This window comes from Mesoplodon mirus, assembly GCF_964341445.2.
Source record: "Mesoplodon mirus genome assembly, chromosome: 18".
In the NCBI taxonomy this organism is placed as follows: domain Eukaryota; kingdom Metazoa; phylum Chordata; class Mammalia; order Artiodactyla; family Ziphiidae; genus Mesoplodon; species Mesoplodon mirus.
The window spans coordinates 6,143,044-6,168,826 of NC_138994.1; the positions used below are offsets into that span (position 1 = coordinate 6,143,044).

The window sequence follows — 25,783 nt, forward strand, 5'->3', positions numbered from 1 at the left end:
ATAACTCAGCTATGAAAAAAACTAAATAACGGATAGAAATCATAGTAAATGAAGCATCCATCTCCCACCCCACCTCCCAGGTTACTGGGAACTCACCTTTGGCGTAACAGTTGGGGTTCACGGAATGGTTTGCAAATCGAATTTTGTTTCCTTTCCGGGTAGCATCCACTACAAAATCTGTATAAAGTAAACCAAGGAAGACCGTGAGCTCACCAGGCAACTCTACAGCTTCCTGAGCCTGAATCTGAAATCAACTCAACTGTAACAGAAACAACACAATGCAGGGGGACCTCTGAAGCCAGCACACCCACAGGAGCTAGAAAGCAGCCTCGTGTGGAAGCACTCCCCGTGGGTGCCCCTCTTCTTGCTGGAAGCACATACCTCCCCTCCCATCTACCGGGGAGGGAGATTTCTGAGGTGTAAGTGCTCGGTGCTCTGAATACAAACACAACCCGGAAACGGAGGTTCTCCCAAAGCAAGTGAACGGTGGCTCATGGAGTCTCTGAGTTCAGTTTCACCACTGTGCTCTGAGCATCTGCTGGAAGACTCAGAGCTGACCTGAACCTGTACTACGACCAGGGGAATGTGGTAGGAAGACCTGCCCGAGACCACCTGGGGACGAGAGACAGCTTCCCTACCGTTGTTGAGGTTGAAGAGGAAGCTGGACATGTACTTGTCATAGACCTTCCCTCGTCGATCAGCCTCATCCTGAGAGATGAGCTGCAGAGACAGACAAGGAACAAACAGGGGGATGTGGCTGTCCGCTCAGGGCACCGCACCCCGCCTCTAGAAAGGGCTGGGAGGGGGCTTATTGAGGACCACGATGAGAATCGTCGGACGGACAGCTCGGCTTCTTTCGTCCCAATCCCCGTCCACCCAGGCTGACCAGCACTAAGGCTGACCAGCGTCTCCTGCCCGCACCCCTTGTGTAGCCTGACTTGCCAAAAAGTCCAAGAAAGAGTGGTTTGTTTCAGGACTGCAAACCGTTCTGTGGCATCCCCTGAGAGGCCACGTGAGAACTCAGCTGAGTTATTTAGAGATTAATTCACAGAAGTCTGGCCCACAGAAAATCAGGGTTTCTCATCAGTATCTCCCCAGATAAGAATGTGGGCCAAACCGATAGTACTCACCTCACCACAGTATTCAGAAATGAATTCGTTCTTCTGCACAGACTCCTTAATGAAGGTACCCCATCCGGCCACATCTGAGGGGGCCAGCAGCAGGTGCTGGGGAAGAGGGAGTCAAACCTCAGACTACAGGGCGTGTGCGAGCCAGTGGGGGACGTGTGCTGGACGTGCATGCGTGCTGCGGGGAGCAGGGAGGAAAGAGCTAGTAACTGTAAGAGGATCTGAAAACAGAAAAGGCTCTAAGCCATTGTGTTCTGGGGGGAGGTGGTGAAAGGAGATGTGACACCCCTTCCTCTAGCCCTGGGGACCTCCTGGGCCTGAGCCCGTGGAACCCACGGTGGGTGTCCAGTAAAAACAGACCATGTCAATGACACGGCCCTCCTCTCTGCTCCTCTCAGCCTGGCCAGGTCAGGGGATCATTTTTCTAATCCCTCAAGGGGACCAAACGTTTGATTAACTCAGAAAACGTGTGTCCATTAGGATTTGCTGACACTGGTGCACAAACTGCCTAAGGAACCAGTAGAAAGGGGCCACGCGCATCGTCGGTGCTTCCCGCTCCCATCCGGCCCCGAGTCCTGGGAAAAGCCCTCACCTTCTTGAGGCCACGCTGGATGCTGCAGTTCTTACAGGAGACCACCTTGCAGTCCCAGTGCTCCGAGGCCCCACAGGTGAGACACAGGTCGGGGTCACACTCTCGCACCGCCAGGTAGCACGGGCACTGCTTGGTGTTGCACTGGGTCTTACAGCGACAGCCGGGAAAGCGATTCTGACCTGTGCAGGACGCAGGGAAGGGTAGAGGGAGAAGCAGGCTAGTGCTGGGGCTCGGGTTTGACTCAAGGGACAGCAGGGAAGTGCATGTTATGGGTTCGAGGGTACGCGGCAGCAGAGGAGAGAAGCTGCCTTCCCAATAATCACACCCTCGAGTGTTCAGAGAAAGTGGAGCGCCTACATGAAGGTTGATTCATGCCTGGAAGTCAGGAAAGCAGCTTTGACTCTGGAGATGTGTTTCCTAGAGATTCCCTAACAATGCTCTCCCCTGCTTTGTTAGTAGAATTTGGGAGGGAGGTGGAGTGTGCCCCAGAGAAGCAGAAATCAGTGCTTTTCACTGGGAAATTCTCACTGTCAAAACAAGAATCATCTTCAGGATGCACCCGTTCTATATCCTCCTCGTCCACCCACTGCCCTCCCAGCATGAACACCCCACCCCTCCACTGTGGTTAAGACTGATATCTGCTCTGGGTTAGGAGGTGCTTCCAGCACAACTGCCTGGGCAGCAAGGTCTGCAGGCTCTGGGGGCTGCCATCACACTGCTCAGCCTTGAGTGGAGGAGGGCACGCGGGGATAAGACGTGAGAGAGCAGCACTCTGAGGCTCTGTTCCACGCTCTGCTGACATCCACACTGACCTGATGCTAAAACTCCAGATATGAGACTAAAACAGACACACGCAGAATTGTAACATGTATACGTCGTAAAACAATATCCTGGAAAGGGAGGCTGTGTTTCTGCACTTTAAGGAAAAAGATTCCCATGTTTCTTAATGCTGCCCTGAAAGGTGAAGTTGGAAAAGCAGCTGATTTCTGTGTAATTGTTGCTTTTAAAATCATACACATCGGGGTTTTTAAAACATGGTTTTTCCAGATCTTAAGTATCTTGTTTTCCCTGGAGAACGCTTCAGACACAGCAAGGAGAATATGAGAAGGCCCGTAAGCAGCAAAGGGCCAAGGGGGCGGGGGCCGGAGCGGAGGGAGACCTAGGATGCTGAGGCCGACTACTGCAGCAAACGGAGAACTCTTACAGTCGGGGTTGCACTGGCAGAACTTCTCACAGAAATTCTGAGTCATGATGCAGGGGCAGGAGCTGTCACAGGGGCGGTCCGGGTGGTCACAGGGCTGGTAGTTGTACACTTGGGTGGAGGAGTTATCTAGGAGAGAAGAGGACAGACGGGACACGGCTGTGCCCGTACTCCCGAGCTGCCCTCCCTCCCAAGGGTCCAGCTGCCCCCATTTTCAAAGGAGGCTTGTTCTGACCATAACTTTGGACACACATTTAGCCCCCGAAGTGAGAAGCAATCACAGGTGATGGTTCATAAGCTCCAATGGGGTGATTTGCTTTGTGGGGAGAGTATGGAAATGGTCCAATCACAGGGCAGCTATTTTAAACACTAAACGAAGCCTAGAACCTGGCAAATGGCCCATGATGAAAGTCAGAGACCACAGGCCTGTGACTCTACCTCCTAAGAGGTCTTCTCGGCTGCAGTGAGGAGCTGAGCTGTTCTCAGCTGCTGCAGGGGGACCTGCAATGTGCGCAGAGGCCGTGCCGGGTCAACAAGTGCAGCCATGGGTGGGGCAGCGGGAGGGGCGGCCACAGGCTGCGACCTGAGCGGATCGCCCTGGTGGAACTTACCTTTCTTCAGCTGAATTTTCCTGCAGTGCGCAGCCCACAGCCTGCAAGAGATGGTACGGCTCAGGGTCATGGCCCTGGGGAACTCTGCAGATTCGGGTAAGTGATAACATGACCTGCTCTGAGGGACTGCGGTCTGATGACTGGGGATCCTCCCCAAATCCCTTCACAGGAGGCCTGGACGTTGGTCCATGGAAGCTGGAGTCCATCCTACCTGCAGCTGGCCTATGCCTCAAGATTTAGACACGAACAACACCCCTCTCAATAAACAAACATACGTAAAAGAACAAAAACCAGATGCAAAACCAAACCCAAGCCTCTATGTCTATTAAAATGCTATTGTTTCTCCCTGTCTCCTCTCCCCTGCCCTCCCTCTCTTTGGGGAGGTGGAGATGTGGGGGCATTTCAGGACGAGGAGGTTGAAAGGGAGAAGCCACAGGGATTTCCTTCTACATCTAGAACTGGTGTCAGTTCCTTGGGGAATAAAGCCAGGCAGAGTGTCGGACACACACACACAAAAAACCAAAAGACAAAAAAGACTTCCAACCCTAAGCAAAGACTAGCTAGAAGACAGTGTTGTTATGCAACTTAGAAAAACAACACAAATGCCGAAAACAAAAAAACCAAAGACAAAAAATCCCTGGTCAGAGCTGAGAAGTGGGCACAGTGGTAACTAACAGCCCAGTGAGAAGAAATGGCCTCAGGGTGGAGCCACGAGGCTAGCTCACGTCCTGCTGGCCGGGAGCTTAGACGGAAAACCAGTTATTTCATGGTCCACAGCATCGAGGGACAAGGGAAGGGCTGGTCCAAGGCACAGACCCACAGGGAGCACTGAGAAGGCTGGCCCCCTGCTGGGTGATGCTGAACTGAGGGGCAGTGGCTGAAGAGGGAGGCAGGAGGGAAGTCCCAGGGGAGGTCAGAGCACAGGGACAGCCCGGCCACAGGAAGCCCTCAGTCCAACCCTTGCCTGTGCTTTCTCTTCTTCTTCTGTGAGGGGTTCATGAGCTCATCTGTTGGCAGCTTCAGGATAAGTGATTCTTTGACTGCGAACTGGAAGACCTGGAAGAGAAATCCAACAGGACCTGTCACTTCTCCTTGAGCTGAGTGGTCAGATAAGTGACCAGCCAGGTGCTGGGCTCGGGAGAGTTCTGGAGAGCTCACAGGCAGACGACTGAGCATCTTCAGTAGGGAGAGATAGAGTGGCCCTGGGACATTGGGTTACTGGCTCTGAAGTTAATTCTTAAGTGTTTATCCTGATTCGAGAAGGAGAAATACTGAGTACAGGTACAGCTTTCCTGGTCAGTAGCTTTCATCTACTGCTCTGCCTACCGAGCCCTGAGTGGGCCGATTCTTACCAACAGTATCTGCCTCTTCTTAGGAAAGGCAGCACTGTGTACCTTGTGTGACTGAGTCTGATGTGACCAGAGGTACCACCCGGCTAAGCACTAGCTCCCTCTGTGGGCGGAAAGATGTCAGAGCCTTGACTGTATCAGTAGGACAGCATTTCAGGAAGGCTGGTTCCCTTTCAATGTGCTGCATCCCTTAGAGCATTCGTTTTCAGCTTTTTCTTCTCCTTTTTGGTTATAGGCCCTCTTGAGATTCCATGAAAACTATGAATCTTCTTCTCGGGAAAATACATACAAAAATTGTTTTGCACACGTTTCTGCAGATTTTTAGATCAAGAAAACCTGTGCCTTGGGGAACTAGATGTGAGCTCCAAAATGAAAGCAAACGACACTTGAGCTCATGGTTCTATTTGTTCTAAGTAGAGGTAGCATGAAGAACACGTCACAGAGACACTTTCAGAAGGTAGGGAGCTAAGGGAGCAGGGCTCAAGCTCTGGTGTTCCTCTCCTTTTGGACAGTTTGGCCCTAACACCTGACTCCCTGTCCCTGTGCTTCAGTCTGTCTTCTCACCGCAGGCTTTTCCTGCCTCCAGAGTATCAGTAGCTGCTATCAAATTGTGATTCTAGTGATGATGTGAGACGGACAAGTTCCAGGCCCAGCTATTAGGGGTCATAATTAGAAAATCTGATGGTTCAACATTTGAAGAATAAAACAACTGAGAAGACTGATGGGGGGGTGGGGGGGCAGTGGCAGCTGCAGCTACAGAAGCAGGAGCAGCAGTGGAAATGCAAGATAAGAAGATCCCCAGAAAGACCCAGGAGTCCCTTCTAGGAAATGGGTCCACATTTAGAAAGAAAGGCAGGAACCAAAAAAAAAAAGCTGAAGAGGGTAGAAACATCCAGAAGAGGTAGAGAGTGGCTAGAGACAGAAATAAGAATTCAGCAAGGAGAGCAGATCCCCAAACCTTGCTAGGCCTGGCATTCACAAGAGGCCCCATGGTTGGGGAACCCACCACATGGCCCAGAAGCACAGGCTCATGAAGGACTGAGCCTCAGACAGCTTTTATCCAGACAGGCAGTCTTACAAAATGGCAGAAAGGGGACTTCCCTGGTGTCGCAGTGGTTAAGAATCCACTTGCCAATGCAGGGGACACAGGTTCCATTCCTGGTCCACATGCCGCAGAGCAACTAAGACCGTGCGCCACAACTACTGAGCCTGCGCTCTAGAGCCCGTGAGCCACAAACTACTGAGCCCACACGCCACAACTACCGAAGCCCGCACGCCTGGAGCCCACGCTCCGCAACAAGAGAAGCCACCGCAATGAGAAGCCCACGCACCACAACTAGAGGAAGCCCGCACGCAGCAACGAAGACCAAAGGCAGCCAAAAAAAAAAAAAAGAAAAAAGGCAAAAGGGCCACCAGAGTGGCAGCTTGTTCTTGTTCCTTTCAGACAGTACCTGCTTGCACGTCTTAGTCCCCAGAAGCCTGGCTATTGAACAGAAGTTGTTGAAGTAGGTGCCGTGAAAGACTCGAAAAAGAGATTCTTCAGCCCCGGTCCACTCCACAGGCTCCGAGGGTGCTTCCACTACACAGAGCTGAGGTGGGGCCGGACTAGCCTTCTGTTTCGTGGGGGTCTGACAGCGAGAGTTAGCCTCTAAGAAAGGAAGAAATAAGAGAAACAGAAGAAGGTGGAGTGCAGCTGTCATCGGTGGTGTGCCACACACTCAGTACTTCATTCTAAAGGCAGAATCGTTAGGAACGAAAATGTTCCCTGTCCTTACTGCTTACAGGTGAACATGTGGAAAGAATGAACAATTTCAAAAGGTAGCGATGTTAGGTGTCAGGCAAGGATCCTGGGTTTACCTTGTGTGGAAAGAAGAGACCATTTTCAGTTCACTGTACCTGAAGAACTGGAGGCCCAGTCATTGCCAGTGTCCCTGTCACTGTCCCCTTCTTTGGTCTCAGCCACGGCAGAGGCTGAAGTGTTGGAACAGGAAGCACTGACCACGTGGTGCCTTCGCCGGCGACGCCCGGAGCACTTGGAGCGAGGGTTGTGGAGCATGGCATACTCCTTTGCTCCTTCCTGCAAGGGCCGTGTCACAGTTAGGAAACAGGACCAGGCCCAGAGCCACCACGCTGGTCCCGTCATCACAAACCATCTTCAATACCTGGGCTTACTTACAACAATGCTTTTTCTTTTTCTTTCTTTTATCTGTACCATGTAAGTATGACCACATGATAGTTTCTTTTTTTTTTTTTTTTTTCTTTTATTTTTTTTTATTTATTTTGCCTTATAACAAATTTAATCAGTTATACATATACATATGTTTCCATATCCCCTCCCTTTTGCGTCTCCCTCCCACCCTCCCTATCCCACCCCTCCAGGCGGTCACAAAGCACCGAGCTGATCTCCCTGTGCTATGCGGCTGCTTCCCACTAATGATAGTTTCTTAACATTCTAAAGCTTACACATTTATACCTCTTCACAAAAGAGCTGCCCTATAAAATAATCTTTATAAAGATATAATCGATGCATCTATGCATCTTCAACTGTCCAGTGAGTTGTATCTTATGTTCATTTGCATGCTGGCTGTCTGGAATTTGAGAACACATTCTCCTGTAGATGAGAAAATGAGGTTCAGGGACTTCCCTGGTGGCGCAGTGGTTGAGAATCCGCCTGCCAATGCAGGGGATACGGGTTCGATCCCTGGTCCGGGAAGATCTCACAAGCTGCAGAGCAACTAAGCCCATGCGCCACAATTACTGAGCCCACGCACCGCAAATGCTGAAGCCCATGCTCTTTAGGGCCCACATGCCGCAACTACTGAGCCCCCATGCTGCAACTACTGAAGCCCGTGCCTAGAGCCCGTGCTCTGCAACAAGGGAAGCCACCGCAACGAGAAGCCTGGGCACTGCAGCGAAGAAGAGTAGCCCCCACTCGCGGAAACTAGAGAAAAGCCCGCGCGCAGCAACAAAGACCCAAATCAGCCAAAAAAAAAAAAGCAAGAAAATGAGGTTCAGAGAGGGGAAGGGACCTGCTGAGAGCATGTAGTTAATATTCCAGAGTAGGTACAAGAATCAGGCCTCTCGGTCTCCAGGCCTCACTGTTCTTTGCATCTTACCACACTGTCTCTGTTTCAATAAGAAAATGTATAATCCCTGAATTTGTATAATATTACTACTTAATTTTGGAACTTCCCTCCAAGTCAATATTTTATACTTGGAAGAATACTGTTTTGTTACTTTATAGCTACGTTTATTTTGGTTTATTTTGGTTTTTTTTTAAAAGACCAAATAACATCATTCAGCTTGATCATCTATCTTCTCACCAGACTTGGTTTCCAAAGATTTCTAGCTGTTTCTGAAAACTAAATCTACAAGTAAAGGATAAAGGTTTACCATTACTAAGGATATTCAGAAGGCCCTAAAAGAAATTCCAAGAGAGAAGTTTTGAATTTAATTGAATCTGATATTATGGGCCTATGCTACAATGTGACATACACAGGATTCCAGGAAAGCTACTGTGGAGAGGGCAATGTCCTTCTGAGTTATATAAATGCTGGTATGTTGACATAACATGGTGTTAAAAAAAAAAAAAGCATGGACTGTGGAGTTAGACCAGAGCTTGAATTTCCTCACTGCCACACCACTGACATAGTAACAATCTTTAGGCAAAATATGTAACTTTTATAACCTATAGTTTCTCCACCTCAAGATGTTGTTATAAGCATGAAAATAAGATAATATATGTTAAGGGCCAGCCTACTGCTTGACACATAGGAAAGCGTTAATACATATTACGGAAAAAATCAATCAGATAAAGTCTATTTATTCTTTTGCTTTACCATGTGGCACATTTTCCTGATTTTTATCCAGTGGCACTCTCTACCATCCTTCCTTCTATTATCCCACTAAAGATGGTCCCAGAGGCACTTGGCTGTATAACCTCATTTTAATTGGTAGCAGAAATTTTATCAAGGTATTTTATTCTTTACCTAAGCTCACCCTGTTGTGTAGAAAGCAGAACTGTGTCTTTGGCAAGTCCAACTGAACCTATTCCCTTCGAGCTCTCAGTGTACCGCCTCCCCACATGAATGCAGGAGACTTTATGCCGCTGCATGAGGTCTGTCCATCGGGGAAGGGTCCATCTGGTTGATTAACTCACATAAGACATCAGCACCTTCACGTGTTATTCCTCCTACATTTATATGCATTTAAAGGAAGACAGCAAAGAAAATGGTGTCTCACACACACATACAGCTCCAATTCAAACAACACAGTTTCAGACTCTGAAATCTGAGTAGTTGATATTTAGAGCAAGAAAGCCTTAATGTTCTTCCAACCTCACTCCATGAGACTAACTTCACAGTCCTACTGCTGCAGTAACTGGGAGCTCCTTAAGAGCAGAAGCCATGTTTCACCTGTACTGTGTGACCCCCAGGGTGCTATGTACCAGCTCACTTGGTTTGTGTTTCCTGGGGTAGAAAGCCCAAGGACCATTTCCTGCTCAGTTTTCAACGAAGTTTAACAATGGCAGAACAGCTTAAAAACGTACCAGCAAGAGGAAGCAGTCTGTGCCACACGGTTCTGGCTCAATCTTGATTTCTTTGTTCTTGCGTTTATATACATTAGGGGTGGCATGAAAAGCTGGAAAACACAAAACTGTCCTGTTGCCAATGGTTCATCCACTTGACAGGAGGGGGAGGAACAAAATTGAATTAGGGAGCTACTGCAGGAGAATTTAGATATAAAACAGCTATCATCAAGGTGCACAAAACCAAATCATTTCTGACATCAACACACTTCTTCCAAAGCTAGGGGGTACTCGGGGACAACTGCGTTGCTGGGTATTCTGTCCTGACCATGCAAAGCACACTGCACTATAACTGAGCAAGAGAAAATAGAATTGGCCCTTTGTAAAACCATCATCAGATCAGAAGCCGGGAACTCTATCGGATAAACTGAAATAAAGAGAAAGAAATGGTGGCTGGGGACGGAAAACAGGAGAGCATTTCAGGGTCGCCCCACTCACGGTGAAGGAAGCAGTCGTATTTAAAGCAGCGCCGGCAGAAGAGCGTGTGGAAAGAGTGCAGGGACTGCTCCCGCTGCACGGACTTCGCATTGGGGCCATCGATGTTGGGTGTGCACTGAGGGGGGAGCGCATTGGGGTCTGACATCTCTGTGAGCTCCCGATACCTAGTTAAGAAAAGAGAGGTGAGAGTTCCTTCCAAGGGAATGTCTGCACTGAGAAAACACAGACTGAGTACTGACAGTCATCCGCGAATGGTCTGCCAAGGGAGAATGGGCGTTTTTTTTATAGGTCTTGATGTATAACCAAGTGGGTTCACCACTGTAATTATGCTGGGCTCGGCGTGTGTCTGAAAGTAAAGGGAGGGAAAGATTTGATAAATATGGTGCTGGAGTAACTCTCCAGAAAAGTGGCAAAATCTTTAAACTTCTCTGCCCAGACTTACTTAAAAGCCAGCAAACGACGTCCCTTAATATGGGAATGGGCATTCAGAGGTAATCAGAAGTGTAGGCAAATCATCATGCACTTACCAGAAATGGGGCTTTTTATTAGCCAAACACAAGCTTGTACCAAAGTTTCCCCCCCCCGCAGTGCTCTACATGGCCTGCAGGGGGCAGCTTTCCCTACCTCTCCTTCATGTCATCTGGGACACCATTCTCAGGGAACATTGAAGCGATCGCACTGAAGATCATGTCATTTGGGAACTGTTTCTTGGAACTCTTTTTGCTGCCTGAATTGGAAATGACAAAAAGGTCCTGAGTGCCATAATCAGAATACGCCAACGAAGCTATTCGATCGTGTTTCCTTGTGTCACGGCATTTTGATTGGAGCTGCTCTGTTAACCTAACCACCGACGGTTTAGGAATACATAAAGAAGGTCAGTGCTACCTGGACCTATCTAATAGGCCACCCGTAAATAAGGAAATCAGATTCATCTACATGATAACAACAAAATCCACAGTCCAGGGGGATTCCCTGGCGCTCTAGTGGTTAGGACTCTGAGCTTTCACTGCCGAGGGCCTGGTCGGGGAACGAATATCCCACAAGCTGTGTGGTGTGGCCAAAAAAAAAAAAATCCACAGTCCCAGACAGAATCTGGAGGTGAAAACAGAAGTTTTTATGGAGAGACCTGAGTGCAGAAGGACCCTACCATAATATTGATGCTGAAGAACAAGATGGATACTGTAACTTCGTTATAACAAGAGAGACAGACTACGTGTCTAGACATATAGTATAATTAGATAACATAAAGTATAATGAAATGTGAAGTTAATTAAATAATTAAATATTGACTAACATGGGAAAATGCTCATGAATAATTAAATATTGACTAACATGGGAAAATGCTCAAGATTAACTAAATAAGGGGTATAAATTATGTATGTGCATACACACACGTGGCATGACACCAATTTCATATACCATATATGTATGTTAATTTACATATGTACTTTTTAAAAATTGAGGTATAATTGATATATATTTTACCCATTTTAGGTGTACATATGTATATTTATATATATACATTTTTTAAGTCTAGAAGGAAATATTAGTACTCGTTATTTCTAGGCAGCAGCATAACAGGGTAATTTAATTTTCTTCTTTATAATTTGCCGTATTTTCCAAACACACTATTTTTATAATTAGAAACGCACAATGATTACTGTCTAAGTTCTCCTACTTTGTTCTTCAGCTAGATCACAGCTACCTTAAACCATTAGTCAGTGAACACATATTCCTTTTAAGTGGACCAATGAGAAGCACCAACAGCCTTTTTTTTTTTTTTTTTTTTTTTTTTTGCTGTACGCGGGCCTCTCACTGTTGTGGCCTCTCCCGTTGCGGAGCACAGGCTCCGGACGCACAGGCTCAGCGGCCATGGCTCACGGGCCCAGCTGCTCCGCGGCATATGGGATCCTCCCAGACCGGGGCACAAACCCGTATCCCCTGCATCGGCAGGCGGACTCTCAACCACTGCGCCACCAGGGAGGCCTACCAACAGCCTTTAATAAGCAACAAACGTCTGTTTTTGCCTTCCTCCCTCTCACTGGCACTTTCACAGTGGAATTAGGAAGTCGTGCTATTCACCTTCAATAGCATGTCGCTTTCTCTTTCTTGTTACTGGCAGATCCTCTTTGCTGTCATCTTGCTTTCCATCTGAGGTGTCGTTGTGCCCTTCCTCCTCCTCATCTGAGTATTGATTCAGAGCATCTACCAACTCCAAGAAAACAGCATCACTAATCAGGACAGACCCGGGAATCATCTCTGAAATATAAGATTTAGATGGATGAGCAGTGGTCATTTTATACTCCATTAGTCCTCCTAGGAAGATTTTCCTGTGTTCACTCCTGAGGCCCAGATAGATAATATATGTACATTTTTATGTGGACAACCAGGGGATTACAATAATTGGATTGGCTCATACAACTGCAACAGTTCAGCTGACTGGAGTGGGAAATCCAGTTATGGGCTTTCTTTTTACTGGGGTCTTCACTTCCTCAGTAATATCAACCTGTGTTTATGGTCCAAAATATCACAAAAGTGTTCCAACAATACAAATGGGAAAGAGAAAGAATGATAAAATGAAAATGTACTTGGTTTTGCTGCTGATGGGTCAGTAGTGACTTCTTTGAATCAAAAGACAGCATACTTTTTAAAAAAATCATACTATCAATATATGGGGTTATACTACAACTTAGGATAAAGCCTCTGAACACTAGGGGGCACTGTATATAAATAATGCATTTCAACAGCAGCACCCACGATTGTCAAAAGATCAGGTGAGGCTATTGGTTTGCAAATCCATGGAGAGTCTCCCCTATCTCCCCTTCTTACACACTAACAGCCTTTTCTAGAACTACAACTAAATACAAATGACCTGCTTTTGAAATCGTATACAAGCCACTGTGTCCCTGTCCTTTGAAGTAAAAGGCTTTTGCTTTAGTCTCCCAGGTCTCCCGAGTCACTAAAAGGCTGGCTCAAGAGGTAACGATTAGGAAATGTGAAGATGCAGAAACAGAGAATAGCTGTTGGGCCAGGAAACTGGTTAACAGTTTAGACCATAAACCTACAACGTAGGAGAACCACCGTAGTCCCAGTTCCCCGAAAGATATAGATACAGGCCTGACACATGTTCCTAAGTTGTCTTACAAGAAGCAGACCCCACCAGAGGAAAACTGCTGACCACAAGTATGCAGACCCTAGACTGGCTGAAACCAGAAAGTTGATGATGCTTGAAATTTCACCCTGATGCCAACCAATCCAAGAATTGGGCACAAGCTGATCACGCACCCTGCGGCCCCCTTCCTCACACTGCCTTTAAAACCCCTTCTGTGAAAGCCATCAGGGAGTTCCGGTCCTTTGAGCATGACCTGTCTTTTCTCCTTGCTTGGCACCCTACCATAAATGCTGTACTTTCCTTCACCCCAACCTGGTGTCAGAAGATTGGCTTTACTACACACGGGCGAGCAGACCCAAGTTTGGTTTGGTAACACTTTTAGGAAAGTCAGAATATTATAACCAACTTCTGGGAGATCCAGGGGGTCTCTGGATCTAAGAAGAGAGGTTATACTCATTGCCAATCTCACAGAAAGGGAAACAAAGAACAAAACAGCCTTGGATGGATTTATGGAAAACTCCAAAGATCAAACTTATTTGTTCGTTAAACTTTCTCTCTAGCCACTGATTACTTTTATGTCCCAACTGCTTTTTTGGTCATGCCACGTGGCTTGCGGGATCTTAGTTCCCCAACCAGGGATTGAACCCGGGCCCCTGGCAGTGAGAGCTCGGAGTCCTAACCACTGGACCATCAGGGAATTCCCCCAACTCCTTTTAAAATTTAACAGGGGTGTTGGTAATATAAAATGTTTACTCCCAGCCATGTGGTGACATTGAAATATTCTTCAGTGTATACACCATGAGACAACAGATAAAAGCAAGACAACGATGCACCAAATAAAAGGCACCATCCTAACAAAGTCCAGGAGCCCAGTGCCACTACCTTCTTCACCGTGGACTTTGCCATCGTAGTTATTGATCAGCTCCTCAATGAAAGTCTCATCTTCTTCTTTCACCTCATCTCCCATGTAGGGAATATTGCACAAAACTGTCTCATCTTCTACCTGAAATCAAACCAGATGTGATTCATTCCATGAATCCACTGTGAAGCTCCTCTTTCCTGTTTAAAGGAACCTTTGCCAAGCCTTTTTTGCTGCTTTAAAGCCCCTGAAAATGCCTTTGGTTACAAAAATTAACTGCATTTTAAAGACTGGTCATTTTGTTTTGCCAACAAAACCTCAAATGGAAAGGGGTAATGCTACTCTTGGAAGAAAAAAAGAAGTCAGTTTTACTATTTGAGAACATTAACTACCAAATGTTAAGCTGGATATTAACAATGATATTTCCACCAACACCTAGAATGTGACAGTGCATTTCTTTTTCACAGTGATTCCAACTATTACGTCATTTTATCCACTAAACATCATTGTGAAATAGGTATAAATATCACATGAACAACAGTTTAAAAGGTCTTCAATTCTAATTCTTCTCATAAGTAGAGAGACAGATGAAAGGAAGGCTTCCAAAAGTATCATCTGCAGTATAACTGGAATGTTTATAACAGAAACTGGCAACCATAAAGTATCTGTATATTCTATTATATAGACTAAGACTAACCTCGGATAAACATAATAAAAAATTATGATTACAATTCAAATTACTCACACTCAGTGGGAATCTAAAGTCAACTGCAGTACAAGCTATGTATATTTTCTGGCAATAAACAATACTAATGGATCATTTTAATTTTATTCTATTTTATTTTATTTTATCTTATGTTATTTTTTGGTTCAGCAGAGAACGGTCATTCTTAGTTCTCCAACTATCAAGTAAAATTACTCTGAAGTTTTCTTCTAAGAGATGATTTCCTTCTGTAAACCTATACCCTATTCCAGTCAGCAGAACTGCTGTCACCAGGCATGATAAGCGATTGCCATCATATTTAGAGAGAACTGATTATCAGAACCACAAATAATCCTAGTAGGAGTCAGCATAAAGGCCCAGATGAAAGGATTGTAGATCCATGTGCACCTCTGTTATCTTAGCGGCTTTCATAGCATCTTGCCTTTAGGGTATTAAGAAAGGATTGCTCCATCAGCAGGGAGTTGTCAACCTGCTGAAAGAAGTGTCTGATTTAGACTGCATTTAACTGCACATAATGTTATAAAATTGGGCCAAGGTAGTAAAGGAAAATTGGACTCTTGCCCAGTCTCTTTCATTCAAAAAAGAACCAGCATCAATTCTGAGGTACACTTCAGAGAGCACAAAATCTAACAAGTTAGAACAACTTGCAATACGTGTTTTTCAGAGTCAATAAATTACAAAAACATTCTGCTCTGCAGGTCCAAGCTTTGTTAAGTATATTCTGACAATCTTTACCCTAAGAGGAGTGCCAGCATATCAACATTAAAAAAAAAATCATTAAGTTTAAACAATCACCACGGTACTTTCAATACGTACCATAAAGTTCTGCTGGAGAGGGGACCAGGAATACATGATGGGAACCAATGCAACCGTGTTCAGAGACCTCATTAACATATGTTGGCTTGCAAATCCCGGGAAAATGCTCTCTATGGTACACTGAAATGTAAGAAATGACGTGGAAAGGGAAGGGCAAGCACACAACCCAAGACAGAATTGGAGTTTCCTTTCAAACTGATCCCAGTAGCCTTCTAATTCTTACAAATTAATAAGCTGAGGGTTTTGTAACAATCAGCTCCTAAAAGGAACCACTCAAGTGTAAACCTGTGGAAAGCAGGAACTGTCTCTTATTCACCTGTGCATCCTCTACAGAGTCCAGCACAGTGCCTCCCACACTCAACTGATGTTTATCTCAATCTAAAACTGTTGGTCTCCTTGGGCTGAACCCAACAGCAAAGGGCCTCTGAGAGTCCTAGGAGATAAGGAGGAAGACAAGGAAGTTTTCCTGAAGACCTAAACTTTAAGACAGTAGACATCAACTTAGCTGCATAGCTGATGGGGACAGTACAGGGAGAAGCAAAGTAGTATAGAGATTACAGTCACATTCTGCTTTGGGAAAGAAAGTTGCTCTCAATAAACGATCTGCTTTTTATATTTTAAAAATATTATCTCTAGGGCTTCCCTGGTGGCGCAGTGGTTGAGAGTCCGCCTGTCGATGCAGGGGACACGGGTTCGTGCCCCGGTCTGGGAAGATCCCACATGTCGCGGAGCGGCTGGGCCCGTGAGCCATGGCCACTGAGCCTGTGCGTCCGGAGCCTGTGCTCCACAACGGGAGAGGCCACAACAGTGAGAAACCCGCGTACCGCAAAAAAAAAAAAAAAAATCTCTATAATAAACTAGGATGATTTTTTAGTTTACAGAAAGGGATGTCCCTTTCATCAATATACTCCTATCCATTATCCATGGCATTCCTTTCCCAATTTCAAAGTAGTGGAGGTGCCAAACAAGGCACAAAAAAGGTTGCTTTGAAGCTTGTATACAGAGCCCAGGAAGGTAGACAGTAAATGTCTTATTTTTCTATGAAAAACTCATGATTATACTCATTAACTGAGAAGAACAATTACCATCCCAGTTATTCAAAGATGACTACAGTAGCTGTATCCATTACCCTTATTTTCTAATATCACAGATACAGAAAAAAACCCTCAAGTTCAAGGAAGAGAGGAAGGTTGAGCTTAGACACTGGAAGTACCTTTTTGAGAAAAGGATGCCCACTCACAGGCTTCATCAACTGGACAGGTTGGACACGAAGCTTCTTCCATTCTTCATTGAGGATCTGGGTTTTTTCTTGAACTTTTGCAAAATTTGCTACATACAGAGCCTAGCAAAGCCGAAGAAAAAACTGTTAGGATTTCAAGAGAAGAGTAAGAAAAAAGAAATCCAACTCCTCCATATTGGATCAATATGTTAAAATACATAACCTTTCAGTTGAGAAGTATTTTTACCTTTGCACCCATATTCGCCTGAAGCCGTTTAAGTTGCCGAAGTCGCATGTATTCAGATTTAACTTTCCTCTTCCAGTAAGTGATACATTTGGAAGTTGGGGGGTTTGGTAAATCCATTTTGCTGTAACCAAGGAGAGGCAGAGATGATAAATAGCATTCAACTGCCTGGAAATGAAGCATTCCTCAAATTCAAATAAACATGGTCAATTATGCTTTCAGTCCCATTACATTTAGTCATAAAAACATAAGCTTAAAGAACCCAAATCTATGAGTTCAACAAAAGTTCCAATTAAGAAAAGATTTCATACCAGCAACTTCTGGTCTGATTACCCACAAGCTTAGCCTCTGTCCTGTGGTACCTTGTTTTTAATTTAGCTCTCAAGAAGTCCTTTCACAGATATTTAGGAACTTGGATTACTTGGAAATTTGGAAGCCTATCCTCTCTACCTTATTAAGAGAAATGTTTAGCAAGAACTAAGTTAATATGAAAGAGCTTCGTGGAAAGATCCACCCACAAGATAAAACTACACCTGCCAGACTGCCTAAATCTACCACATGCCTAGCAATAAAGGTCGGATATGACAAGAGCATAATCTTATCTCTAAATCAAGACACATGGAAATATATAACATTGAAAATCACTTTTTTGGGGGGAGGGGGCAGTGTTTGAATTAAGGTTCACAGTTTTAAAGAAGTACTTATCGTACCACACTCTACCTACCTCGTAGAATGCAAGGCAAACGGTATAGTTTTACAGGTGTCTTCTGTTCTTCAGAGGAACGGCAAGACACAAAGGCCAAACAAATGTTCAGCTTTTCAAAAGAGAATAGACAGTGGTTTCAAGTCAGTGGAGTATATTTAGACCCTGATTCCCGCAGTAAGATGCTCCCTAAGAACTATGAAGACTTTGAGGTCTCTGCTACCACTATATCTGCATGTAAGTCAGGTCCTAATAATACCTGATGCCATTTGAGAAGTGTGCTTTATTTTATTGAATTCTGTCCTTCCAGTCATACATACAAATATATTCTCACAATTACCAAGTGCGCTTTTCTGCACCAATTTCTAGCCTCAGCCAGCAGGCCCATCAATTAATATTTTAGAGAAAGAACAAATATTAAGTGCATGTAAAAATTCAATCAAATCTGCAAGGTTATGTTTTTATTCTACATCAACTACTTAGGTTTCCTGGAGAACTAAGTCTATTTATTTCACCTAATATTCTACATTTCTAATAACATTATAAGGAGCTATGAAGAGCCAAAATTTGAAAGAGAAACTAAAGTTTAGAAGCATTTTATTTATTCATTTATTTATTTATTTAGCCGCATCATGCGGCATGTGGGATCTTAGTTCCCCGACCAGGGATCGAACTTGTGTCCCTTGCAGCGGAAATGCAGAGGTTTAACCACTGGACCGCCAGGGAAGTCCCCTAGAAGCACTTTTAAATTACCTGTTTTCACCCATAAGAAATGACAGCACAGACAAGAAAACAGCAAAATTTAACCCACTGTCACACATATGCCACGATCAGATCATAAGTATAATATCTCATGCTACTGGACTTCAAGAGGACTATATCTGAATGTTTCATTTGAAGAACCAAACGGATTGGTGTAATGCTATGTTAAACTTAAAGGATAAATGAAGTAAGGACTGAATAGCAAAGAAGCAGACAGACTCACTGTGTTTACTGTTAAAGCAATCAAGTGATTCAAGCTCTTAAAAACAGAATTCTCTGTGAGTTAAATATTATCTCTCTGGGGGAAGGGAATTTAACAACGACAATACCATAACCTAAGAATTTGAATCCCAGAAGCTAAGGTACTACGGTGCTGGGTTATAACAAAAATTAAACAGACCTGAATTTCTTTCCTATAAATTACAGCATCTCTCTTCTTCCTACATCTTTTAAGTACTTCTCACGCCTCTATGGAATGGGGACCAAAAGAGGGACTCTTTTTTAGAATGAAAAAACCATTTAAGAACATACACCCTGCTCACAGGTAATATTAAGTAGTTGCTCATAGAACTTCTGCCCTGAACAAGCTTAATAATAATCTGCTTTAGGAAATGAAAAAATGATTCAAATCTAGGACAAAATGCCTCCCTAAGAAACCTTAGGTTACCCTTATCGAGACCCACATGACCCAAAAAATTGGTTTTGAACTGCAATCCCTCTCCCATTCCTTTTGGAACTCATTTTCCCCTTTTTTTCATTTTTTTTTTATTTTTTAATTTTTTTCATAAATTTCTTTATTTATTTTTGGCTGCGTTGGGTCTTCATTGCTGCACACAAGCTTTCTTTAGCTGCGGTGAGTGGGGACTACTCTTTGTTGTGGTGCGTGGGCTTCTCATTGCGGTGGCTTCTCTTGCTGCGGAGCAAGGGCTCTAGGCGCGTGGGCTTCAGTAGCTGTGGCTCTCGGGCTCTAGAGCACAGGCTCAGTAGTTGTGGCATACGGGCTTAGTTGCTCCAAGGCATGTGGGATCTTTATTTATTTATTTGGCTGCATTGGGTCGTCGTTGCTGCACACGAGCTTTCTTTAGTTGCATCGAGCGGGGGCTACTCTTCGTTGCGGTGTGCGGGCTTCTCATTGCGGTGGCTTCTTGGTGTGGAGCATGGGCTCTAGGTGCGCGGGCTTCAGTAGTTGTGCCTTGCGGGCTCCAGAGCACAGGCTCAGTAGTTGTGGCACACGGGCTTAGTTGCTCCATGGCATGTGGGATCTTCCCGGACCAGGACTTGAACCCGTGTCCCTGCATTAGCAGGTGGATTCTTAACCACTGTGCCACCAGGGAAGCCCCACTATTTCTAATTTTACGCAAGTGCTTTATTTAGCCAGAGCAGTACACACATGTACATGAAAATGTCACTGAGTTTTAACCAATCATAATGTATAATAAGCCATGCTTCCTTCCTCCTTTTACAATTTAAGTGATATTTGAATCTCATGTGACCATGAGCCAATATTTATTTTGCTTGGCTTTTTAATGGGTTTTCAGTGTCTCAGAAAGTTTATTTGGCAGTTGGCCAATCCCCACAAAGTGAATGAGGAAGATGAAACATACTGTTTGGAACAGATAGGTTTGATTAAAATAAACACCTGAAACACAGCCATAAGATGGGTTTTCATAGCATCTGGACATTAACAACTATCACTTCAAAGATTACATATAAAAAAAAAGCAAACAAACAAAAAACTCAGCATTCACTAGAACAGATTTGGAGAAATGGGTCCCTTCATCTTAGGCAAAGGAAGTGGCACACAAAAAATACTTTAAATTTTACTAGATCTGTTATTTAGTTACTTATATACACAAAACACTATTTATATTCCAGTTAAGTACTAAGCTAAGAGCTTTTCATTACATTCACCTATACATTGAGAATATACTCCCAAAATATGCTATTGTGGTCAAGAAGTTTAAAAATAAGTCTTTATCTAAATAATTCCTTCAACTCAATAAAATAAAGAACCCAATAAAAAGTGGGTAAAAAATTTGAACAGAGGGCTTCCCTGGTGGCGCAGTGGTTAAGAATCCGCCTGCCAATGCAGGGGACACAGGTTTGAGCCCTGGTCTGGGAAGATCCCACATGCCACGGAGCAACTAAGCCCGTATGCCACAACTACTGAGCCTGCGCTCTAAAGCCCATGAGCCACAACTACCGAAGCCCACGCGCCTAGAGCCAGTGCTCCGCAACAAGAGAAGCCACCGCAATGAGAAGCCCGTGCGCCGCAACAAAGAGTAGCCCCCACTCGTCGCAACTAGAGAAAGCCTGCGCACAGCAACGAAGACCCAACACAGCCATAAATTTTAAAAATAATAAAAAATAAAAATTTAAACAGATACTTCACCAAAAAAGATACAGAAATGGCAGATAAGCACACAAAAAGATGCTCAACATTATTAGTCATTAAGGAAATGCAAATTAAAACCACACTGACATAACTATTATACAACCACAAGAATGGCTAATACTAAAAAGAGTTATAATACTAATTGCTGGTAAGGATGTGGAACAACTGGAATCTTCATACATTGCTGGTGGGAATGCAAAGTGGTACAGCCACTTTGCAACATTATTTTTTTTACTTTATTTTTATTATGATGATTTTTTTGGCCGTACTGCGTGGCTTGTGGGATCTTAGTTCCCAGACCAGGGATCAAACCTGCATCCTCAGCAATGAAAGCGCAGAGTCTTAACAACTGGACTTGGCTGTACTGGGGAATTCCCTGGTACAGCCTCTTTGGAAATGTTTGCCAGTTTTTTTTGTGTGTGTGTGTTTTTTTTTTTTTTTGCGGTACGCGGGCCTCTCACTGTTGTGGCCTCTCCCGTTGCGGAGCACGGGCTCCGGACGCGCAGGCTCAGCGGCCATGGCTCACGGGCCCAGCCGCTCCGCGGCATGTGGGATTTTCCCGGACCGGGGCACGAACCCGCGTCCCCTGCATCGGCAGATGGACTCTCAACCACTGCGCCACCAGGGAAGCCCGACCAGTTTTTTTTATTATTATGATTCTTTTTAATTTTTTTGGCTGCGTCGGGTCTTAGTTGCAGCACGTGGGATCTTTTGTTGCAGCATGCGGGCTTCTCTCCAGTTTCTCTCTAGTTGTGGTGCGCAGGCTCCAGAGAGCATGGCCTCTCTAGTATTGGCGCATGGGCTCAGTAGTTGCAGCATGTGGGCTTAGTTGCCCCGTGGCATGTGGGATCTTAGTTCCCTGACCAGGGATCAAACCCGCATCCCCTGCATTGGAAGGCGGATTCTTAATCACTGGACCACAAGGGAAGTCTCGCCAGTTTTTTTTTTTTTTAATAAAGTTAAATATATACTTACTGTAAAACCTGGCACACAATTTCTAATTATTTATCCAAGGGAAATGAAAACATATGTACATAAAGACCTGTACACAAATGCTCAGAGCATCTTTATTCGTAATAGCCAAAAAGTGGAAATAACACAAATATCTATGGATTGGTGAATGTACACAAAGTGCAGTGTATACATACAATGGAATACTACTCAGCAATAAAAAGGAACAAACAGTTCCTGTATATGCAAAACATATCGCAAAAGCATTATGCTGAGTGAAAGAATTCAGACACAAAAAACTTCACACTTTACGATTCCACTTATATGACATTCTACTAGAATGTTTCTAGAAAGGGATTAAATGGAAAGAAGCACAAAGGAGATTTTTGAGATGATGAAAATGTTTTATACCTTGGTTGTGGTGAAGGTTATATGACTATGTACTTTTATGAAAAGTCACTGAGTTTCTGGGCACTATACACATAGAAAGAACCTTACTAAAGAAGTTGTGACACTGAATTCTTATTTAAAATAAAATTATAGCATTAATATTTTCTAGTGTTGCTTTACAAAAAGAATCAGGTCACGTGCACTTGAGACAATGGTGATAAATATCGAAGCAGGATTAGTTTTTAGCAGACCCAAACGCTGGCTCTTAGGATGTACAACACTGATTCAGAAGAGTTAAAGGAACTTCCTAATAAGCTAGAGTCCTACCTTGGCTGGTTCTGCATTACACTAGCATAAAGCTTAATATTTATTGACTGCTGGGAATTCCAGTGGTTAGGACTCCATGCTCTCACTGCCAAGGGCCCGGGTTCGATCCCTGGTTGGGGAACTAAAATCCCATAAGCCGCATGGCTTGGCCAAAACAACAACAACAACAAAATATATATATATACATATGTATGTGTATATATATATGTGTATATATATATGTGTGTATATATATATATATATATATATATATAGACTGCTCATTATCATTCAGTGAAACAAGACCTTTTAGTTATTCCATTTTGAATCAAAATATTAGGGCAAGTGTGTCAGAGAACACAACACATCAGAGGCACTAAACTCTACCCATTAAGGAACGCTTGACTTTAAGTTTTGGAGCACTGAAGTCTGTTGGACTAAAGAGGCCAGGAAAGAGCCCAATACACAGTTTGGACAAATTAAAAACAAACAAACAAAACTAGGGACTTTCTGGAATGGAGGTGTTCTCTAAAAGCAGTTTTTCCTTTTAAAACCCTCTCCCTCAATCTTAATTTGATATAATTCTCTTCACCTTTCTCAACATATTTTTATTTAAAAAATTTTTGTTCTTTTGTTTTATCTTTTAGATTTCACATATAAAAGAAAACATATAGTATTTGTCTTTTTCTGTCTGACTTCAAGAAGCAGAATGTCCTCCAGGTCTATCCATGTTGTTGCAAATGGCAAAAAAAAAATTTTTTTTTAATACTTATTTATTTATTTATAGCTGTGTTGGGTCTTAGTTGCAGGATGCGGGATCTTTTATGGCAGTGCACAGGCTTCTCTCTAGTTGTGGCACGAGGGCTCAGTAGCTGCGGCGTGTGTACTTAGCTGCTCCTCAGCATGTGGGATCTTAGTTCCCTGACCAGGGATCGAACCTACATCCCCTGCATTGGAAGGAGGATTCTTTTATTTATTTATTTGTTTGTTTGTTTTTATTTTTGCCTGTGTTGGGTCTTCATTGCTGTGAGCAGGCTTTCTCTAGTTGCGGCAAGCGGGAGCTACTCTTCGTTGTGGTGCACGGGCTTCTTTCTGGTTTCTTGTCTTGTTGCAGAGCAGGGGCTCTAGGCATGCGGGCTTCAGTAGTTGTGGCACGCAGGCTCTAGAGCGCAGGCTCAGTAGTTGTGGCGCACAGGTTTAGTTGCTCCACAGCACGTGGGATCTTCCCGGGCTAGGGCTCGAACCCGTGTCCCCTGCATTGGCAAGCAGATTCTTAAGCACTGCACCACCAGGGAAGCCCCTGGAAGGTGGATTCTTAACCACTGGACCACCAGGGAAGTCGCCAAGTGGCAAAAATTTTATGGCTGAGTAATATTCTTCTGTGTATGTGTGTGTGAGTGTGTGTGTATCTCATATGTTATCCATTCATCTGTTGATGGACACTTGGGTTGTTCCTATATCTTGGCTATTGTAAATAATGCTGCTTTGAACATTGGAGGCAAGTATCTTCTTGAATTAGTGTTTTCATTTTCTTCAGATAAATACCCAGAAGCAGAATTGATGGATTGTATGGCAGTTTTATTTTTAATTTTTTGAGGAACCTCCATACTGTTTTCCATAGTGACTGTACCAATGTACATTCCCACCAACAGTGCACCAAGGTTCCCTTTTCTCCACATTCTCACCAGCATTTGTTATCTGTTGTCTTTTTTGGTAATAGTCATTCTAACAGGTATGAGGTGATATCTCACTGTGGTTTTGACGTGATGACGAGCATCTTTTCACGTGCTTGTTGGCCATCAGTTTGTCTCCATTGGAAAAATGCCTATTCAGCTCCTCTGTCCTGTTTTTTTCTCTTTTCTCTGTAGTTAACTATCCTTTGTAGAAATGTAATGTGTTTTTAGTATTGCTTCCTCAAACCTTCTTTGGGAAGTAGCTAGTCAACAAAGTAGAGACTTTTTAAACTTAGTACAAGACAGGAAAAAGATATACTTAGCGAAATAAATTGTTACAATTTTCACATAAGGCACAAATCAAGGGCAGGAATTGTTACCTGGAGAACTAAGGAAGCCAGGTTTCAGATCTCAAGAATGAAAGAGACAAAAATAATATCTTAAATAGTTTTAAAAGGCAAGTATAAGAGAAACAAGTCCAACTACATTTTCTCCCCTTTTCCCTTCTCACAAAAGTCTTCTTGGGAATAAAATTTCATTTTTAATCCTAGGCTCCTTATTCTAGTGCTGTTTCAAAGAGAATTAAAGTAACACCGGACTTCTCTGGTGGTGCAGTGGTTAAGAATCCACCTGCCAACGCAGGGGACATGGGTTTGAGCCCTGGTCGGGGAAGATCTCACATGCCGCGGAGCAACTAAGTCCGTGCACCACAACTTCTGAGCCTACTCTCTAGAACCCGTGAGCCACAACTACTGAAGCCTGTGCACCTAGAGCCTGTGATCCACAACAAGAGAAGCCACCGCAATGAGAAGCCTGCGCACCACAATGAAGAGTAGCCCCCGCTCACAACAACTAGAGAAAGCCTGCGCGCAGCAACGAAGACCCAAGGCAGCCAAAAATAAAATAAATAAAATAAATAAATTAAAAAAAAAAAAAAAAAGAATCTGCCTGCTAAAGCACGGGACACAGGTTCAAGCCCTGGTCCAGGAAGATCCCACATGCCACGGAGCAACTAAGCCCAGGTGTCACAACTACTGAGCCTGCGCTCTAGAGCCCGCGAGCCACAACTACTGAGCCCACGTGCCACAACTACTGAAGCCCGCGTGCCTAGAGCTGGTGTTCCGCAACAAGAGAAGCCACCTCAATGAGAAGCCCGAGCACCGCAACGAAGAGTAGCCCCCGCTCGCCGCAACTAGAGAAAGCCGGCATGCAGCAACGAAGACCCAACGCAGCCAAAAATAAATAATAAATAAATAAATTTATTTTAAAAAAAATAATAAATAAAGTAACACCATAATGAAAAAGTCATTTCCACCTCAGTAAGTTTTTTTTTTTTTTTTTTTCTTTTTGCGGTATGCGGGCCTCTCACTGTTGTGGCCTCTCCCGTTGCGGAGCACAGGCTCCGGATGCGCAGGCCCAGCGGCCATGGCTCACGGGCCCAGCCGCTCCGCGGCATATGGGATCCTCCCAGACCGGGGCACGAACCCGTATCCCCTGCATCGGCAGGCGGACTCTCAACCACTGCGCCACCAGGGAGGCCCCACCTCAGTAAGTTTTAAAGCTGTGCCTTGGCATCGAGTTCTGTGATTGGCCTATAAGTACTCTGCCAGTTAGTGGAAGAACTAGGATCCAGATCTCCCAACTCCCAGTCCCAGAGATCGTCCCATTACTTATTTATTCCACAAACATGTATTGAGCACCTACTGTGTGCCTCGTAGTGTTT

At 44.4% G+C, this 25,783-nt stretch overlaps 1 protein-coding gene across 3 annotated transcripts in view; it reads right to left on the reverse strand.

Annotated features, from left to right (window-relative positions):
• Positions 1 to 25,783, reverse strand: part of EZH1 (enhancer of zeste 1 polycomb repressive complex 2 subunit) — a 32,680-nt gene that overhangs the window by 5,462 nt on the left and 1,435 nt on the right. For 2 of the 3 annotated variants that reach the window (XM_082605221.1, XM_082605219.1), the window contains exons 2-18: positions 16,884 to 17,004; positions 16,631 to 16,759; positions 15,418 to 15,537; positions 13,901 to 14,021; positions 11,989 to 12,165; positions 10,531 to 10,633; positions 9,907 to 10,070; positions 9,430 to 9,521; positions 6,777 to 6,957; positions 6,332 to 6,528; positions 4,496 to 4,587; positions 3,532 to 3,572; positions 2,924 to 3,049; positions 1,720 to 1,898; positions 1,131 to 1,226; positions 639 to 720; positions 97 to 177 (exon numbers count right to left, since the gene is read on the reverse strand). In XM_082605221.1, the coding sequence (XP_082461347.1) occupies positions 97 to 177; positions 639 to 720; positions 1,131 to 1,226; positions 1,720 to 1,898; positions 2,924 to 3,049; positions 3,532 to 3,572; positions 4,496 to 4,587; positions 6,332 to 6,528; positions 6,777 to 6,957; positions 9,430 to 9,521; positions 9,907 to 10,070; positions 10,531 to 10,633; positions 11,989 to 12,165; positions 13,901 to 14,021; positions 15,418 to 15,537; positions 16,631 to 16,759; positions 16,884 to 17,004 (2,102 nt within the window). Of the gene's footprint in view, positions 1 to 96; positions 178 to 638; positions 721 to 1,130; positions 1,227 to 1,719; positions 1,899 to 2,923; positions 3,050 to 3,531; positions 3,573 to 4,495; positions 4,588 to 6,331; positions 6,529 to 6,776; positions 6,958 to 9,429; positions 9,522 to 9,906; positions 10,071 to 10,530; positions 10,634 to 11,988; positions 12,166 to 13,900; positions 14,022 to 15,417; positions 15,538 to 16,630; positions 16,760 to 16,883; positions 17,005 to 17,604; positions 17,696 to 25,783 lie in introns of all 3 variants that reach the window. The other variant, XM_082605220.1, reaches the window with a different exon arrangement.